Source organism: Serinus canaria, chromosome 6, assembly GCF_022539315.1.
Source record: "Serinus canaria isolate serCan28SL12 chromosome 6, serCan2020, whole genome shotgun sequence".
NCBI classification, from domain to species: domain Eukaryota; kingdom Metazoa; phylum Chordata; class Aves; order Passeriformes; family Fringillidae; genus Serinus; species Serinus canaria.
In genome coordinates this window covers 23,144,378-23,164,163 of record NC_066320.1, presented here as the reverse complement: position 1 = coordinate 23,164,163, position 19,786 = coordinate 23,144,378, and the positions used below count along the sequence as shown (strand labels likewise).

The window sequence follows — 19,786 nt, the reverse complement described above, 5'->3', positions numbered from 1 at the left end:
CTTACATAAGTAGTTTTTATTTGTGATATTGCAGTAAGTACTGCTCAGCATTAACTTCAGGTTAAATTGGCTGGCACAGGAAGAAGCAGCCTACAACAGCCTCTCTGCTGAGGGTATGTTGCCCAGAGTTAGTTACTGTCCATCTGTTGCTGCTATTGTTCATTGGGAGAAACTGTGTGGGACCAGAGGTGTTTGTAGCAGTGGGGTTACCCAGGCTTATCCAAATACATACAGCTGGCAGGAGAGCTTACAGGCCAGTGCAGAACCTGCCTGTGGCTGCCTTTCTCATCCTAAACATGTAAGGTCTCCCACAAAGTAAGATGGATGTAAACTGTTTTTTCTTGCTGATTTTGCATAATCAAGCTCTGTTGAAAGTAACCTTTGGAACTGGAGTGCTCAGTGCATTGGCCACTGTGGCTTTCTCACAGATGGAGATCTCTACACCTCCACATAGTATAAACTCAAAAATGTCCTTTAAAAATACTTCCTTGATGCAAAGGTAGCAGAGAGCATTGGTCTCTGCAAAAGGGCTGTCAGCTGCAAAAGGGAATGAAACCAGAAGTGTTCAGGGCTGGAAAATGGCACTGGGTGATGCCCTGACACAAGAGGAATTGTGGTGTGTATTTCCTTATTTCCTTTTCCCTTTTTGGCTTGGTTTGAGGCCTAGCAGAAAAGCCTCAAAAGGGACAAGATTGAATAGATCCAAATTGCTTCTTGACATACCATCACACAGTGGAGGCTGTGTATGTTTTTGAAGTCAAATCAAGCTAATACCAGGTTGCTACTTCTTGTTAGTCTCCATGCATCACAGAAAGCTCAGAGCCCTTGGGATGCTTTCCTTTGACATCAGAATCATTGGAAAAACTTGCCACTAAACTCCCTGAGCAGGAGAGATCTTACATATTTACCTTCATATATGACAGAAGGCAAGTATGTAAGGAGAAGCAGAATCTCTAGCATCCTGCCAAGTCTAGGTGGGTGAGGAGGAAAAGGCAGGATTTTGGACAGAAAGATCCTTGTAGTCATTGCTAGAATTGTATTTGCTTTTATACAGGAAGAATAATAAAGAAGTCTAGAAAATCTACACTGCATTTTCCTGTTTTCCCTGTAAAGTCCCAGAGCCACTCTCAAGTGTGTGGATGTCATGGGGGAGACCAGGATGAGATTTGATGCAGAAATCTCACTGGAAACCTCAGAATCCAAGTGTTGTCATGACAAAGATGCTCACCTGCCAGAAATTATTTGCTCATATCCCATGTGCCCCAGCTCTTTCCTCTGCTGTCTAATGAGGCTCCCTTTTCAATAAAGCACCTTAGAGTCCTACTGTTTTAACCCATCTATTTCTTGAGCACCAGGATTTTAATGATGCCTGCTTTCTCACTTACAGTTCAAGTGCCTGCTTTGGGTCTCTTGAGAGAGTAGAGAGAAGGTTTTCAGTGACTCTCACCGTAGCAAGTTAGGGTTTCATTAGGGAAAGCAGAGTTCATCCACATGGTCCTCCCTGGAGTCTGATTGTAATCTGAAATCCCTGCTGAGGTGTTAGGAATGGCAGGAGTTAGAAAAAAAATTCTTCCCTAAAGCCCAGTTGTAGAAGAATTACCTCAGTTTGAAGTGTAGCATGATCAGCTCAGGGTGGTGTTTTAGGAACATGTAATGGATTTAGGTGTCTGTTCACATTTCCCAGTTTATTTCTTCAAATTGCCTCTCGCTTGTTCAGGAAAATGAGTCTCCATCAAAGCCATTTTTCCTCAGAAAAGTTGTTTCTTGATCTTGCAGTGCTAGAAGAAGCTGCAGTACTTTAAGGTCCCACATGCTCCATGGCAGAAAGCTGCTCCTGCAGAGCTGGGAATTTTGGAAGGAGGGCCAGTGTTCTTTATAGTTTCAGGAAGGGAGGCTTGCACAAGGATCTTAAATTGCAGGTGCAGGTTCTCTGTACAAGGTGCTGTACACCCTTATTTTAGCCCATTTTTAATTTGAGTTGCCGCTAGGAAGTTTTAAAACTATGAAAAATATTTTACTTACTAGATTGCTTTTTTGCTGTGTGGGAAAATACTAGGTTTGCCTAGTACTAGTCTAGGGGAGGCATAAAACAAACTGGTGAAGCTCTTTACCTTGTGTGTAACTATTTCTTGTCCAGAAAGGCTCCTTTCTTAGGATGATTAGTGGCTTTCATCTACACAGTTAGTGAACTGTTCAACTGGTTAGTGAACTGGTTCAACTGACTTTGATATGTCTAATAAATAGGTAATAAATGAGTAGAGACTACAAAATCTTGTTTGAAAACTGCAAACTTTATTTATGTTTTCATCCATCACTTTTGCTTTAGCTGTTCTACCTGAAATGCATGAGAAGGCTGTGTTTGATGTGATGGTATTTCCTTTTGCCTCTCCAGGTATCTGGGCAAAGAAGGCTGGGCCCCAGCTTCATATCTGAAGAAGGCTAAAGATGACCTTCCATCTAGGAAAAAGAACTTAACTGGGCCCGTGGAAATCATAGGAAACATCATGGAGATCAGTAACTTGCTGAACAAGAAATCATCTGCTGACAAGGAAGCTCAAGTAGAAAACGAGTCTGCAGAAACTCATATCACCAAGAAAGAAATCAGTTTGCCCATCCTGTGCAATGACTCTAATGGCAATGCTATGATGACTCCAGACAAGCAGGCTTCCAAACTGGCCCAGGGATCCCCAGCCATAGCAAGGATAGCACCACAAAGAGCTCAAATAAGTAAGGCAGTAAAGTAGTCTGGGTTTTCACGGGCTTGCAGTGAATTCCTGTTCTCTACCTTTCAGGGCTGGCATTGCCTGTCAGCTAAGGTCTCACATGTCCTGGCCTTACAGCCAAGTCCACACAAACAGACCTTTGCATAGCCTGTAGATGTATCAAGAGGGACTCCAAAGTGTGGTCCTTCACTAGTAGTGATAAAATTTACCTTCACTTTATACATGACCTGACTGGTGGTTCTTTATCTTAGCCTGCATGTCTTTACTTGGTTAATTTTTTCTAAGAATACTTTTTTTCCTTTTGAACACTCTATAATGTGCCCTTCTACCCCAGAAATGTAGATGATGTGATAGCATGTTCAAGTTGAGGAGACCACCTGTGTTTTCTCTTGCATTTGTTCTGCTCTTTTCCTGGGGGCAAGTTGCTATAATGTTTTACACTACTTCATCTGCAGAATGCAGATGCTGATGCTATTCTGTGCAAGGAATGGCAAAATAATAGGAGAGAGGACAGTGTGAGTGTGTAGTGAATTACTTCTGCTGCGGGGGGGGAAATAGGTATTAGTCAGTCCTTTGTTATCCAGTCTCCGATGGAGCTGGTCAGTTCCAGCAGAAAATACAATCCACTGCTTTCTGGCAGTGATTTCCTCTTAAATTTGCTGGCTTAGCAGATATGAATAGCTAAGCTACCTTGGTATTTCTAATATAATCTCATAGTTTCCTAACTTGTTTCATAGAGATGCCTTAAATATTGCAAATAGTGACTTCTATTCTCAAACTGTGTAACAGCAGAGAGCTACTGAAGTGAAGTTAAATAAACTCTCTCTGTTCCCTTTCCTGCTCAGGTTCTCCAAACCTAAGAACAAGGCCACCCCCTCGAAGAGAGTCCAGTCTGGTGTGTATTGGTTTATGGTTTATCTTAGCAGTGGGTAGGTGTCTGGGTGCTTTGTGAGACTTTGTGCAGCTCTACAAGGTGGGAGGGATCCTTTATTTGCATGCCTGTTCATTTCATTGTTTAAGTGTTGAGCAAACCTCAGGGTATCCTAATGATAAATCATGTTTTCTGTTATTCAAAATGTTGCCCCAGCTAATCAGGTCTGAAGGGAGAATAGGGTAAAGCTGCTGTGTTCTGTGCATTAAAACTTGTTTAGCTGACTCAGAAGGTTTAAATGTCTTCTGGGTGTCTTTAGCCCAGACCGAAATTTCTGACCTTCTTTTGTCTTAAGCAAGTGGGAATGTGTCCCCTCCTTCCACTGCTGCCCCCTTTGAGGTGGCTAATCTTCACTCTTGTGCATGTTTGAAGTGGCTCATAATCCTGTAGAAGGATGTGTGCTACAGGAACAAGCCACCCTATGATTTCTTATCCCCAAAGCCAGAATCCTGGAAGTTTGTACCAATTTGAGGTTAGAACTGTCATCTTCAATAGGAAGATGTGTATTTATACAAAAGTCATGCTAATAGCTTGTTTATCTAGGCAATACATAGTGTTTAATCTTTGCTGTACCCTTTATGAGCCGTATGCGACTTGTAATTTTTCTGTCACCAGAGATGCTTCTTAACAAACTACATGAATAGCATATTAGCATTTTCTTTCTATTTTTCTTTGCATTATTTTCAATTAGACTTTGTTTTGGCAGGACTATGACACTTAATCCCATGCTAAAAATAACAGTGATATTATATGTGAAACCCTGAGCATATCTGCTGTTTTCAATTATCTTCTTTTAATCCAAACCATCCTATTATCTGAAGGCATTTTATTATGCTGTGCTTCTGCTGTATTTCAGCATTTATAGAGCAGAAACATCCAATTATAACATCGTTAGACACGGTTCCTAAGGTGCAGAGCTGCATTCTCTGTGAAATGCCACATGCTGTGTGTGATGAAACATCAAGTGTTAGTAACAGAAAGGGTATAATAGAAATAGAGGAGCAGGAGAATAAAGCACAGTATGTGATTTGCCCTTCTCCCATTGATGGCTCAGGATCATTTTGTGTCTTTGTCTGTCCTGTGTTTGTCTCTGGATGCTCTGACCTATGGTTCTTTCACAGAACCCTAAGTAGTGAAGTGCAGAAGCTGTGCAGTTTCACCTGGCTGCCCTGCAGATGAACACTGTGCTCATCTGAAAAGCTTTCAATATTGAAATTCCTGAAAGGACTATTTTCCCATTTATCACCTTAAAAAATAAAAAATAATGTAGCAAATTCTACAATGTGGCAGCTTAATGTAAAGGCACTTGGCTTTTAGAGGAGTCTGCTATGCTGCCAGAATGGCTGTAAATAGCAGCGTGCCACTTCTTATAGAGCCTTTACCAAGGTTGTGTTGGGATTGAGTAGAGGTTCTGGGTCTGTTATGGGGAGGAGCTGGAATTGTTCTGATCAAGCAGTAAAGTCCTTTCCTTCTAGCACTTTAGCTGGCCAAAGTGATATTATACTTCTTATATGATATTATACTTCTTATATGATATTATACTTCTTTCTTGCTGCAAGAGATGCCCATTAGTTCACATCACTCACTGATTCTGATTGTTTAAAAAGTCCAGCAGCAGATATGGAGCAATGATTCATTAGGATTACATTTTAAGATAGTGTATTTAATGACAGGCAGAATCTGTTAGGGGTCTGTTGCAATGCAATTGTATGCAGTTGTGGCACGTCATCTGGGGCTGAGTATTTCTGGACAAAATCTGAGTGTAAATGGGCTGCTCTTAGTGGGACTGACACTAAGCTCACCCACAAGTACAACATTTTACTATTCAGGTAAAGATTATAACAGTTTTAATAGTTGGTGAAGGTGGCATGAACAGTGCATATATTGAAAGGTTTTTCTCTTTTAGCCCATATCAATACATCAGCTCCTGATCAGGAGAAATAGGCAGTTAGCATTAGGAGATATCACACAAAGAAGGAAGAGTCTTAGCGAATAAAAACAATTTTTATTTTCATACTGCTGTTTAGCTGACTTTGTCTTTGGTTTAAATGAACAAAGCATCCTATTTGCCATAGGGTTTTCAGTTACCCAAGCCACCAGAGCCACCCTCCGTGGAAGTGGAATATTACACCATTGCTGAATTCCAGTCATGCATCTCTGATGGCATAAGCTTTCGTGGAGGACAAAAAGCAGAGGTGAGCCTTAACAGTGTATCTGAAAAAATAACATATATCTATTGCATGGGAGTGGATAGGAAGGGGAGGAGTGGGAAGCAGTGAGTTGAGATTTTTTTCTAAGTAACATGTTCCTTGTTACCTCTTAGGTTATTGAAAAGAATTCTGGGGGCTGGTGGTATGTGCAGATTGGAGAGAAGGAAGGATGGGCTCCAGCATCTTATATTGACAAGAGAAAGAAACCAAATTTGAACAGAAGAACCAGTACTTTAACCCGCCCAAAGGTTCCTCCCCCAGCACCTCCCAGTAAACCAAAGGACTCTGAAGAAGGAACAGCTCCTGGAGCAGTTTCTTCAGGAGATACCCAGGACTCTCCCCACAAGCTGAAATATGAAGAACCTGAATATGATGTACCTGCCTTTGGCTTTGACTCGGAGTGTGAAGTGAGTGAAAGTCACCATGAAGAGGGCACTCCTGAAAAACGACTGTTCCAGCCCCTCAAGCCCTCACCTGTGTCATCACTTCAGAAAGCTAAGTTCAAAGTAGGAGAGTCTTCAGAAGAAGTTGCTCATGAAGAAGAAACCATCTATGAGAACGAGGGGTTCAGGCGTTATGTGGAAGAGGCTTTGTCCAACAAGGAATCTAGTGGGGATTCTGATTCTCAGAAAAGCTCCTCTCTGTCCTTGATCCAAAGGAATTCTCCATCTTCCAGCTCTCCAAAATCATCACTTATGAAGCTTAAGACAGACAAAAACATTCAATCTGATCTTGGAAAATGTCACTATTCCAGAAGTGAGGAGACAAAACCAAGATCAGCTTCAGATGTTGGCTTACGTAGCGTGCCAAGAACAGGCGTGAAGAAAGATCCCGGGCAGAGTCCTTCCATCAGAGCAAAGCCAATCGTTAGGCCCAAACCGTTCCTGAACAAGGCAGACTCTCAGAGCCAAGAAAAGATGGATATTAGCACTTTAAGGCGTCAGTTGAGGCCAACTGGGCAGCTCAGAGGTGGACTCAAAGGTTCAAGAAGTGAGGAGTCTGCGAGCCCCCCACGCACCGCTTCTGAGAACCAGGATGACCCTGTTCGGAGGAGCTCGGCTGATCTCATCACAGCTCCTTCCCGTGGCATCTTCTGCTCCAGCCATACTGCCAAAACTGAGCAAGAAAATGTCTCCAGATGTTTCTATGTGACCACTGACTCATACCAAAAGGTACAGGATTCTGAAATTTGCTTCCCAGCAGGAGTAGAAGTGGAAGTGCTGGAAAAGCAAGCCAGTGGATGGTGGTACCTGAAGTATGGAGACATGGAAGGCTGGGCTCCTTCCCATTATTTGGCTCTCCCTGATAACCAGCGAGAAACTACATCAGCAGAGACTGATTCCTCTTTTGCCAGGAACAGGAAAAACGAAAACAAGTCAAACAGTTTAGAGAAGATAGAGAAGAGGGTTCAGGCTTTGAACACCATCAACCAGAGCAAACGTGCAACACCACCCATCCCAAGCAAACCTCCCGGTGGCTTTTCCAAAGCATCAGGGCCAGTTAAAATGAGGAATGGTGTGAGGCAACTTGCTGTCCGTCCCCAGTCAGTGTTTGTGTCTCCACCACCAAAGGATAACAACCTGTCATGCTCCTTGCGCAGGAATGAGTCCTTAACAGCCACAGATCAACTTAGGACCGTCCGTCGGAATTCCTCCTTCAGCAACGCCTGGTCACAGCCCGGTGACACAAAGGGAAAGCAGCCAGAGCGGCTGGGCACAGAGAGCTCTGAGACCACCTCCAACCTCCCCACGCAGAGGAATGGGATCCCTGTGTCCACAGTCAGGCCAAAGCCCATTGAGAAATCCCAGTTCATCCACAACAATCTCAAGGACATCTATGTTTCCATTGCAGACTATGAAGGGGATGAGGAGACTGCGGGGTTTCAGGAAGGTGTCTGCATGGAGGTCCTCGAAAGGAACCCGAATGGCTGGTGGTACTGCCAGATAATGAATGGTGTGAAGCCATTCAAAGGCTGGGTGCCCTCAAATTATCTGGAGAAAAAGAACTAATGTTGCAATATCTTTAACCTCCCTAATTTATACTGTTCCTGCTGTGTACATGTGGAAAAAACAATTGCTACACAAAAAGACGTTTCCCTGTGCTCCAGTTTGTACAAAGGAGTCTATGTGAGGACAAATCTGCCATGTTCTGGAGAGGTTTGTGGGGTTTACATGTTGTAAGCAACTACGAGGAAGATGCAGCATAGTCAAATGCCTTTTTGTGAAGTTGTTAATAATCTTGTATGTGTAACAGGGTATGACATCCCATCCTTCCCATTATTGATAGGAAACCAAATGTGTGCCTTTTGTGAGAGAAATACACGTGCATCTAACTGGGGAGTTCTGTGCCAAACTGTTTTGCAATCTTGGCTCCCTTTCTCCTCATTTTTGTCAATACGTGGAATTCCCAAGAATTTTGGATGCTTTTCCACAACTTAAAGTGAGAAGCAAATGAAAGTTTCTGAAACACAGAGGGACTCTAATCCTTTGGAGATGTTCACTTTTTTTTTTTTTTTTTTTTTTTTTTTTTAACTATACTTAACAGTTGGTAGGTCCAGATTTGGAGCCTTTTCATCATGGAGAGTTTTGGTCTCTGACTTCAAGCTAACTCACCGGAAAAGGCCATCAGGTGGTGTGGGTTGGGGGCTTTTTGTATCCTTTCATTCTGTCTTGTTCTTTGAGTTGGGATTTCAGGTGTTCAAGGGCAGTGATGCCTACTGGTGCTTGTGAAAACAAACCTACAAACCCCTTGCTTAAACACTCTGTTACTGTGTAGGCTTCATGTTCGGTTCTGTGCCTGACTCCTGCCAGGTGACACTGGTTGATTCTCTTCCCAGAGTTAGGTTTCTCAAAAGTTATCCAAGTCAACAAAGTCCCTTAAGACACTAAGGACAAAGCTGTCAGATGTTCTAATTCTTGTTTTGCCCTCTGGTCCAAATCCAAGGGTGCTGATTGCTGGCAGGGCCCACCAAGATATTAGTGAGAAAAATTTGTAATCTTCTGCAACATCGATGTTTACAATGAGTTGAAAAAAAAAGCCATCAAACTCAGTCTGCACATAATTTGTATATTTTGGGGGAATTGCTTTTGTGTTTTGTTTTTGTCTTTTCTGTGCATTCTGGGTTTACTGAATTTTCTTAGTGTATGTGTCTAGTTTTACCAGAAAAGACTTAAAACTGAAGTAGGAGCCAAATATGTGTTTCTGTTCCCACTTGAATCCAAAGAGTACATTTGTACTGGAAAGTGGACCTGGGCATGTCTGGCTCAGTGATTTCATATCAAAGCAATTTGGTCTACAATGCATCTAACCAGGAAGCTGCCTCTTCTAGTTCCAGTTCTGTTTGCCTTTTGTAACTCATGTTTTGCAATGTGGCGCACGATGTGGGTGGTGTGGGAAGTGGAAGAGGTACCCATCGGAAGGAACATGGAGTTATTTGTGAGATAGCCTTGTACTGTAAGCATAATTTACTAAATACTTACCATGCTTAAGGAAGTCATGCTTGGGGGTTTTCTTAAATGGCCTTGTTAATCATTCAAGATCAATATCTGATTCCTTTAAATAATAGGCAGCATTGTAAATCTGTTCTAAGGGAGGGTGGGGTGGGGGGGACAGAAGACCATTTCACTGCTGGCTTACACAAAGCATTTCATGTCCTTTTTTCCACCAGAGTTTTATATTGATTTGGCTTGGAAGTTAAAGGTTATAAAGGCTTCAAAATAGCTGGTATCAAGGGGCTGAGTAAAACAGCACAACATGACCATATGTTACTGGGGATGTTTCACTGCTAAAAAAAAAAAGAAATTAGGAAATTTATGTTATTCTTGTCTTTTTCCTCATTTTTTTTCTTTTTTTTTCTCTTTTTTTCTTTTCTTTTTTTTCCTTTGTGTGTGTATGTGTGTTGTTTGGGGGTTTTATTAATTTCCATGATAACACTGAGAGAGTTGCCTACAGCTAATGTGGCTGATGTCCTTTCGGTAGCTGAAACAACATCCAGGTACCACAGCTACAGGCCACAGACAGTGCTGTGGTTTGAGCAGCTCTCTGCGTGCAGGTGGGGAGGGGAGGCTGTTTGTTTGGGATCCCTTTAAATTGTGGTGGCAGGAGAAGGAGGTGTAACTGCACAACAGCTCATATCCCACTGTGGGGTCCTCTTTGTACCTTGATGTCTCACCATGCAATGTGTAAGTGCATGTCCAGTCAGCTTCATCTCACTGGATGTGTGTCAGTGTGAGACATTGTGGCCCTGTCTCTCATACTTCTCCCCATTTTTAGTTGTACTAATATGGTAGCAGCCATAAAAGACTGCTGGAGCTGTTGTGAGATTATAATAGAAGTATTATATTCTTCTGCTGGACAGTATTAAATAGAGCAATACATAGAGTTATCTGCTAGATTGCAGTACTAATAGTAGTGACTTAGTGATTCATATTAATGTTATGATTTATTTTAACAATAATGATGCGGAAGTGGTTCATTATTTTGAATTAATGCACTTTAACAATAAAAGAAACCAAAATGGAAGCCAATGCAGAGAACTAAGTGCATTATTTAAAGGTGCAGTATATAATTATCATTTTCTTGAAGCACATATTTATTAAGAATTAACTTATTATTTAAAATATTCTAAAGTTTTGTTTAAAGACATTCCCACTAGGTCATCTCTTTGGGGGGATGTAAAGCACAGCTCCCAGATCTTCTGCATTGAGCCACTGAATTCTCTGAGTATGGTATGGTCTGACATGAGCCCCTATCTAAGGAGGAAGAGCAGCAAAGAGACAGAAGAGCCCAGACTGCTGGAAATACTCACATTTGTATCCAGCAAAGCCAAACCCTGGGCACCTCTGAACTGCAGGAGTCCTTGCAGGGTGTGGGGTGGCACAGGTGTTTTTGGCACAGTTCCAGTGCCTGGCTGCCATGTGCCTTGCACAGGGCTGGCCTCAGTGGATGCAAGGTCTCGGTGAGGTTCAGGTTAGGAGGCTTCAGGATCTGCCTGAGACAGAGGTCTGTCTGTACCACAGCTCCTGTTCCATCTTGCTGGCTTGCTTCTCCAGCTCTGGCTTTTGCAGGGAGGTGGTTTGCAGTGCTCCTGGCAGAGCAGGGTGGCACAGCATAAGGCTGCCTGCAGTACTGCCAGGGTTCTCTCACGCAGCAGCTCCACGGCTCAGTTGCTGCTCTATCCCATCTCAAAGGCTTCACACCCTCCTGAGGAGAGGCCAGACCCTGTAGATGGGCTGCAGAGCCACACTTGTGGCCTCCCTCTGCCCTCACCTGTACCAGAAAAAAGGATGGGGTGCAGATGGCCTGCTTGGTGACAGAAATTATTGTTGGCCACCACTTGGCATGCTGGTTTCCACCGTGGTGGAAAAGCTTCCATTACAACTTCACTTTGTAGTTGTTTTGGCTGCTTGTGTTTAAAAGGGCACTTTTAAAACAAATACCCCCAATGTAATTTTTTCCACTCCTGTCTTACCATTGTCATAGCATCTCTCACTGAGGTGTTCTCTCTTTTTTTGATGCTTTCAGCTGAGAGATATCTGAAAAATAAATATTTTTTCCATTGGCAAGCAGCTAGTTTTGGTCAGTTCTACTGATACTGAAATAGCAAGCCCTTCACTCTTAGCTCTGAAGCAGAGGGAAAGGCCTAAAGCTACATCAAAAAAGCTGTCTGCAGGGCAGGAAAGCCTGGCAGAGTATTCAGAGGGCAGTGTAGTGCTAGAAGTGTTTTAGCTCTTTTCTAAAAATGTTAACGTTGCCTTTTATTTACTAAATTTGTCAGAACTGACACTGGATCAAGAGCAATATTTAAATATAATGTACACCTCAGTGAATACTCAATGCAGAAATCAATAGTACTGTTTAAATTTCTCTTTCAGATTGTTAAAAGGAAGCGTCTGCAGGGCTTGAGCAAAGCCATTTGCAGCTGAAGGGAGCCCTCCTCTGGGGGGAGAGGCAGCTGCTTGTGCTGTCTTGCTCTCACCCACTCTATTTTCCAAAAGTCTTGAATTTGGACCAGCAGAAATTCCGAACTCCATTGCCAGAGAACAAAATTAAAGAATGTGAAAATTGTGTCTTGCTGTATACTGCAACTTTAATAATAATGAGCACTTCTGAGTTCGTTATTGAGGTTTATATAATGCCTGAAAAGTTTATTTGCTGGTTTCTCTTGTCTCCCCTTTCAAAACACTTCCTCATAACAGCAAGAGTCATGCATTTTGTTAGGAGTCCTTCCCCATGGGAGGCAATTCCTGTTCATTGTTTTAGCTGTCACCCCATGCAGTGGGTGAGTGTAATCCTATGTACCAGTCCTTTGCAAGCCACACCTTTCAAGGTAAAAGAGATGATGGGCGCATGTTGGGGTACTCAACTGATGTGTCAACAGGAAGTTTTAAATTGATGTATTCAATAGTAGCAAATACACAATAAGGAAAGATTGGAATTGTCTTGCAGCTAGACTCTTCAGAATGGAAATCCACATCTGCATGGGTATGGCTAAAAAATGTCCCTTGTGGATGTGTACCCCAAAAACTCCTTCCATTATGTTGCTATAAAGTTTGACGAAGGCATTATATAATTGTTTTCATCACTTTCAGATCTTAATGAATCATATTTTATTGTAATATATATTCATTGCTTTCCTCAGTTAAAAAGAAAGTTACTGCTTTTATCTTATATGAAAAACAAGGGAATTTGATAAAGCATTCATTATTTTCATATTACTAGTATTAACAGAATAGAACTAGTACTATTTAATTTTAGATCTTCATAGCTAGCTTGTTAATAACTCATATTTTCCTGTGTTGTATCCTACTATTTTTTCTATTTTTTCCCAAATATTCTGCATTCTTGAGAAAAAGCAAATCCAATGAGTGGATAAGTGCAATATTCATAGAATAAACAGGCCCCTCATCCAGGACTTGGAGTGGAACGTGCAGTGTGAAATGTTTGCAATTCTCTATTCATGCACTCTTAGGGAAGGGGAAATTCAGGGGAGGGGGCAACTGGATGAAAACAGGACCCTTGGGTAGGTAGAGACTGACAGCTGGGGTGGCTTGGGTTGGGAATGGCTGCTTTCCATAAACAAGTATCACCTGTTAGTGGAAGCATAAGGATTATGCAGCATGTTGCCAGGATTATGTATAGAATGTGCATTAACAACCTTATCAATACAAGACTTCTGAGCTATGCTTGAAACACTCTGTATGTCATCCATGCATGATTCTGTCTTCTGGTTTGTCTCTGCTGGTTACGTCCTCTGTTGCACTTCAGATTTGGTGGTAGCTGTAGAAGGGAAAATTATTCTGCTGGTGCAGTCCCAAGTTTGGCTACTGCATTGTTACTTGTATTTATTGCAAGACCTATGGGAATATTTTTACAGGTCCTTACTTTCCTGTACTTATTGTTAACCTAAGAAGAAAAAGTCTCCCTTTTATCTGGGTTAATTCTCACCTGCAGATTTTCACAGATGCTTTGGATATTGATTTCATATTTCTTGGCTTGCAAAGGTGGACCTCTCAGGTCCTAAATAAAGTTGGGCAGAAACTTTGCTCTTCAAAAGAGGTATTGTAATAAATTCTATTTGAATGGAAGGAAAACTTCCATCTGTCAAAAATAATGTGACTTTACAGGTAGCAGCAAAATCTACTACCTTTGAAAAACTGGACTATTTTTGTAGGGTGCAAAAGAAATGTGAAAGCCAGAGCACTTGACTCTCTGAGCTCTGGAAAGTACATCTCCTGTGGCTCTAGTTCATTACTCTGGAGAGATGTACCTCAGTTTTCTGCTTAATTTTTGTCCTGCTGTTCTTATGTTTGTCAAAAAGCCTTAATATTACCAGAGACCTTTGGATTCAAACAGAAAAACTGAATTCTGCAGCTGTACTGAAATAGTATCAACATGTAATTTTGCAAAACCTCTAATATTTAGCAATTAGGAAAATCTGGTTTTGAGGAGCTAACTTAATTGTTTCACATGCTCTTGTCTAAACTGGCAAGATTCCCATGAGCATCAGTAGAGTTACACTGACAGAAGACCCTTGCGGGTGCTCAGCATGGACCGTTCTCAGCACAAGCAAGCTCTGTGCACTCTGTTCCTACACCTCCGAAGGGTGCACAGGGCTGCTTAGCCTTGGTGCTGCTCTGCCATGATCCACTGAGCTGCAAACCTTGCAGCTCTTTAAAACCAGCTGGAGCTTTGCTGCTATTTGCTGGTGCTTTTCTGTCACCAGCTGCTCCTTCTCTGTCAGTTTCAGATGCTATTTAGCCACGTAGTGAAGTGCTGTGTATCAGTGCAGTGTTGGATAGCTGCCATCAGTACCAGTAGGATGGTCTGAGAGCATGTGTTTGTCTAAGTTATTTTGTTTTAAATTTGCTCTTTGTTGCTTGCTAGAAGCAGGGACCAGCACTGCGATGATGCATGGGGAATGTGTCTGCAAACTTGAACTGTTTGATGGCCTCTGCTAATGCTGCCCAGCGCTTGTGCTGCTCTTTCTCTCCCTCTGTGCTGCTCAGCAGTTGTGTCTGTTGTGTGTGTCTGTAATTTTCAATAAAGTACTGTACATAAGGCCGGATCCAGGAGCCCCCAGTCAGCTGACTTTGGGTTGGGATGTAGGTTGCTGTTGCTGCTTTTCCTCCTCCACCTTAGACCCAATTTGGAGCAAAGCACAGGTGTCTGTAAAAGTCACCTGTAACTCTGCTTGGGGGTGTCAGTTTTGCAAGGTGTGCCAAGGGTGGAACGAGGAGATCTTTTCTCTTGGGTGCCCTTGCATGAGGGCCGGGACTCCGCAGCAATTCCTGGAGCGGAAGCTGCGCCGCACTGCGTGCGGACATGGCTGGCATAGTCAGAACAAATTAGTTTCCCCCATTTTATATTGTCAGGGCTGGGCTGGTCCCATCAACTATGTTCTTCATTTGTTCTTGCATCAAGGTAGTGTCAATTTTTAGTTGGAGAGTGCAATTTTTTTTTTGTTTGTGTTTGGTTTTTTTATAAATAAATTTGGTTTAAAGCTTCACACTGGCGTTTTTCAGACCTGTTCTTGTCAGCATAAGCCACTACTGTCCTGAGTTGAGACTCCTGTTTGTTACTGAATTAAAATTATGGAAATGATGTTAATAATTTGGAAAGAAATTAGAAAATAAATTAGAAGTAACTATATTGGCAGGGGGAGACATAGATAAAATATGAGGAAAAAAATGTTTCTAATAAGTCCATGAGTTATTTGGTCTCACACTGCAGGTGCTTTCTCTGTATAGATGGTTTAAATATATCACTGCTCTGTGACAGGATTTTTTGTTATTGAGAAAAGTTGATTTTTTTCAGTCCCTAATAGATTATGATAATCTGTATCCTGAAGCCACCGATCCACCAACAGAAGACAAACATAGGTTATCTTCTTGATGCAGTTGAGGCAGTTTCTGTATCTGGGAGTTTGCATACACCGAGGTTCAGCTGGTGGACTGGGCAAGCATGGCTGTTCTAGACCTGTCCATGCTGGCAGGACCAAGCTGGTGCTAGTAGTGCTTCTGGAAAAATGTTGGCTTTAGTGACCTTTCCCTGATGCTCAGGGTTATTGGGTTACAATGGTACCTGTCCTGGTCCCTGTTTGGTGGAGGAGAAAAACAGGTGGAAGGGAAAATCACTTGGCACTGTAAGAAAATTTTTTAAATATAACAATATTTAGGTAAATATTTCAGATTTCTCCAGATATTCCCCATCAGAGCTGTTATTGACTCTGTATTTGATGACTGAAAGTTAAGCAACATGGCAGCATTCTCTGTGCAAACAGTTCTTTCGTGGTTGGTGAGCTTGTTCTTGAACTGCTTCTGGGTCACTGGGGAAGTAGTAATAAATAAACAAAACCCCTGGAGGGGCATTCAACTCTGTCCTGACTCTGGGTCTTCCAGAACACATTAATTTCGTTTGTTTCTGTCCCCTTGAAGCAGGACAGAAAAGAATAGTGCAGTCACTGGAGCTTAGCCTGTAGCAATTAGTAAGCTGGAACAAATGAAAAAGAAAAGAAAAAGAAACCTTTTAAAAAATGAAGTATTTCAGTGAATGGCTGACTTAACTGCTTCCTGTCTTGGACTTTCATGGAAGGAGGAAGTTAGAATTGTTTCCAGTTGCTAAGAGTAATTTTTCTGCATCATGCTGAACAGGCTTGCTGAAATGTCTTGCTCATTACTCGTGATGAGCTCAAACCTGGAAAATTGCAAAAGCAAAGTGTGTGTAGCATTACAATGACTTTTTTGTACTGAGGGTCCGAAGTGAGAGTTGTAGGGTCAGTAGTGTACAGAGTTAGTGCATTTCTGCTGTCTGGCTGACTTGCACATGACATCACATGCTGTTCCTTTAGTGCAGATTTAATTGCAGACAGCAGTGCTTATTACTCTGATAGCAGTGTTTAGGGAGGATCATGTAGATGAGCCTCCTCACTTAAGGCTCAATATCAAATATCATATCAGGAGAAGTCCTGCCAGCAGCTTGATTGATTGCTACTTAGGCTAAAGTTCAGATGTGGGTAACTCCAGGTGGGTGTTGAAAGCAGCTCAGATGCCTTGTACATCTGTAGCTGTTCCCAGAGCTGTTTATTAGCCCAGATTATCTCTGCAAACCGTGGGTGGTGAGTTACTGGGAGGCTAAACCTGTTGGTGAAGGAAGGCTGAAATTTGTTTGAGCTATTGTTCTCCTCTGCATTAGCAGAGTAATGGCACGTGTCTGTACTAGAAGATCCTCAAGGGTTTGCTGTCCCAAAGTTTTAGCTGACCAAAAAGAAAAAAAATACGGATCTAGGCCTGGTCTAGGTGAAGTTTTGCAGTGGGTTTCTTGGGTGGTTGATGTTCTTCATGTGACCTTGAAAACTAGATGCTGTTGTTATTTCTGTGTTGGTGTAGAACTCCGTTTTTTAGGGGTTAGGTGGTGGGAATGTACCTGGTGGAGCTTGGAATCTTGGGAGAGTATGTCGGTGACCAGAGATAGAGAAATGTGTGGCTGGTCTTAGTGTGTGTGGTCAAGTTGGTGACACTTTTTTGTCTTTTGTTTGTATTGTTTTTAATATGGGAACCAATTTGTCTGTTCTGCTTTGGAAAAGGTCTAGAAGTTGGTGTGGTTTCTGTTGCAGTAAATATGAGAAGGAGTTAGCTAAGAGCTTTTTTTGTTTGTTTGTTTTTGGTTTGCTTTTTTTTTTAAAGAGAGTTATAGGCAGGAGACCATTTAGTTTGTTTTGGGTTGCAAGTTAAGCTAAGAGAGAAAGAAAATCAGTCTGGGGAAATCCTTTTTGTGGTAGAAGCTTTGGGCCATATTTTGTTGTGGCCTCTGATCCAGCTCCACTGAAGGCAGTGGAGTGAATATTGTTGATCATGTAGATGTTAAAGTTTTTGGTCATGAATTAATTCTTAGAGAGGTGACAGGTATCTTGACATTCACAACCTGTCATAACAAATGTGAGCTAGGAACAGAAATAATAACTGTAGCTTCAAGCATTGTTCAGTTTTTGTTTAATGAACTTGAGATGCTGACCAGTTGGATAAAACTGTTTGTACAATGAGCAACTCCTGCAAGGGTTCAGATGTGCTTGAGTCTATGAGAGGTTTTCCTAGGACAGGAAATCCTATGCATGATAAAAATAATTTGGCTTTCTCAGTCATCCCAATAAAACTGAAATCCAGAAGAGTGACGCTTTCTGCACTTAACAGCATATTTTGCCATTGATGGCAAGAGTTACTGTTAATGAGGGATTAGATGCCCCAGTCTGTCTGACCTGGGAGAAAGCAGATCTTTTTGTGACCAGTCCCTGAGTCTGTGTGTTAACATTTGTAAACCCTGGATGCAGATTACAGTAATAGTTAACAAAACGGGCAACTTTTCTGTGGGCTAACACAAAAGATGTATTAGCAGTGAGGAAAATACAGATCTCCTTTTTGTCAAATGACTCTCTAGAAATTTCTCTCAGGCTTCAGCGCAGATCAGCTGGGACCTGTGAGGATTTAGCTGGTTCATACGGTACTGGGGGCCTGTTTCTGTGACTGGCACAACAGAAGTGTGGCTTTATCCCAGCAAGAATTAATGAAATCATCATAGTACAATGTTTTCATTTGCTCTGGATATGACAGTGGCGGGGGAAATGACCTCCCCCTTAATCCAGATTTGCAGACTTTACTTGACTGCAGTGCCCAGTCCAGAACTATTTCAGAGCTGTCCTCATGGCTGTGCCCTGTGTGGGACAGGGAATGCTCTCAGAGGAACTGCCTTCCTCTCTGTGCCATGACCAACTGCTTGCTCAGAGAACTGCAAAACAATGTAAAGTAATTGAGGTTGGGGATTTTTCCCCTAGAGCAGCATGTTCTAAAGCAGTGAAGTAAAAACAAGTGCTTGTTTGGGAAACTTTAATCATGTCTCTGTCTGTAAAGGTGGAAACTCTGCATGGGTCTCTCAACAGAGAATAAGAAACACCATCTGTCTTGGGAAGTTGTATATGTGAAGATGCAGAACAAAGACTTCAGATTACTGTGCCTAAAACTAGATCTCAGCATTTCTCTATAGGCATTTGTTAGAGCTGTTGTTATTTTGGAACTGAACAGTATTTAATAATGGTTAATCAGGATTGCTCAAAAATTCCTGCAGGAAAGGAAAAGACAATTAGAGTTCTGGACACTTACAGGAGAGGGAATTATAAAAACATAAAATATGGCCAGGTGCTTTATGAACCTAATTTTTCTTTTAGGATTATCACAGTTCCTTGTGATTGTGTCCTGGCATACACGAGTGCTGGTCAGTGACACCTCTTTGAAAAAATTCAGAACCATGTGTGATGGGCATGTGTGTATTGGAAAAGATGAGCCTAAAAAGGCCTTGGAGTAAACTACAACTGATAAAAGAACTCCTGATTTGCATATTCCAGATATGCTGAAATAACTTACATTGAGGCAACTTCAGCTCCTTCCAGGCATCTGGCAACTCACAGGTGATGGAGGGTGGCAAATGTTGGTGGAAAGGGAAATTCAGGATGCATGCTGTCACTGCTCTTCCTGCTCTGTGCCTGAAGTCAGAGCTCTCCTGGGCCACAGCAGGACCAGACCCTTGACACAGTGTTTGCCATGTCCCACAGGGCTCTGCCAAGCACTCTGACTGACCTTTGCTGACCTGGGTGCTGCTGCCCAGCCAGGATGTTCTCCCCTCCCTGTGTGCAGGACCCTGGGAGGTTGTGAGGGACTCCCAGAATTTGAGAAGTGTTTTCTCAGAGAAATTACAAGTTCTTGCAATATGAACCTCTAATGTTTTCAAAGACTCAGGCAGAAAGGACTTGCTAAACAAACTGTACCTGTCATCTCCCAGTTCATTGATTGCTTGGACCAAAGGTGGTGCTAAATCTGATATTTGTCTGTAATATTTATATTTTGTTGGACTTTTTTTTTTTTTTTAAGTGTTTGATAAAACAGATGCAGTGTCCTTCTTACATGAGAAATTTAGTCCCTGCTTGGGACGTGGCAAAACTCCCTGGACCTTCAGGGCCCAGGATTGTTGCCTGTTACCATTTGAGCAGGCTTGCAGTGTTTGGGGGGAGGTGGGAAAAGGGTACTCTATCTTCAAATGCTTGCAGACTGTAAGAATTGACTTGTGATTTGTTTGTTTGTTGGTATTTTGTTTACAATGCCTCTTATGCCCTAAGGAAAAATAAATTTTTGACCTTTTTAATTGTGATCCAGTTGATTTGTTTTGTTGGGGTTTTTCTTCTAATTTTTTCAGTACTGTGTTGATTCCACTTAAATTCCACTGAATTTATCTTTCCCAAAATAACTTGTAATTTGTGTGTTCATGCAATTGTAAATTTTATCTTAGGCTAAATGGATACGGACCTTGTCTTGGTCCCTGGCCAAAGTTGTTACTGTAAGCTGTATTTTTGTATTTTTTCTATTCCACAAAGTTTGTGG

General features: G+C 42.0%; 1 protein-coding gene across 4 annotated transcripts in view; it reads left to right on the top strand.

Moving 5' to 3' along the window:
- Positions 1–19,550, top strand: part of SH3PXD2A (SH3 and PX domains 2A) — a 245,071-nt gene extending 225,521 nt beyond the window's left edge. For 3 of the 4 annotated variants that reach the window (XM_050976022.1, XM_050976024.1, XM_050976025.1), the window contains 4 exons: positions 2,393–2,727; positions 3,569–3,618; positions 5,730–5,849; positions 5,978–19,550. In XM_050976022.1, the coding sequence (XP_050831979.1) occupies positions 2,393–2,727; positions 3,569–3,618; positions 5,730–5,849; positions 5,978–7,873 (2,401 nt within the window). In that variant the 3' untranslated portion in view covers positions 7,874–19,550. The remainder of the gene's footprint in view (positions 1–2,392; positions 2,728–3,568; positions 3,619–5,729; positions 5,850–5,977) is intronic. The other variant, XM_050976023.1, reaches the window with a different exon arrangement.
- The last annotated feature ends 236 nt before the right edge of the window (positions 19,551–19,786 follow it).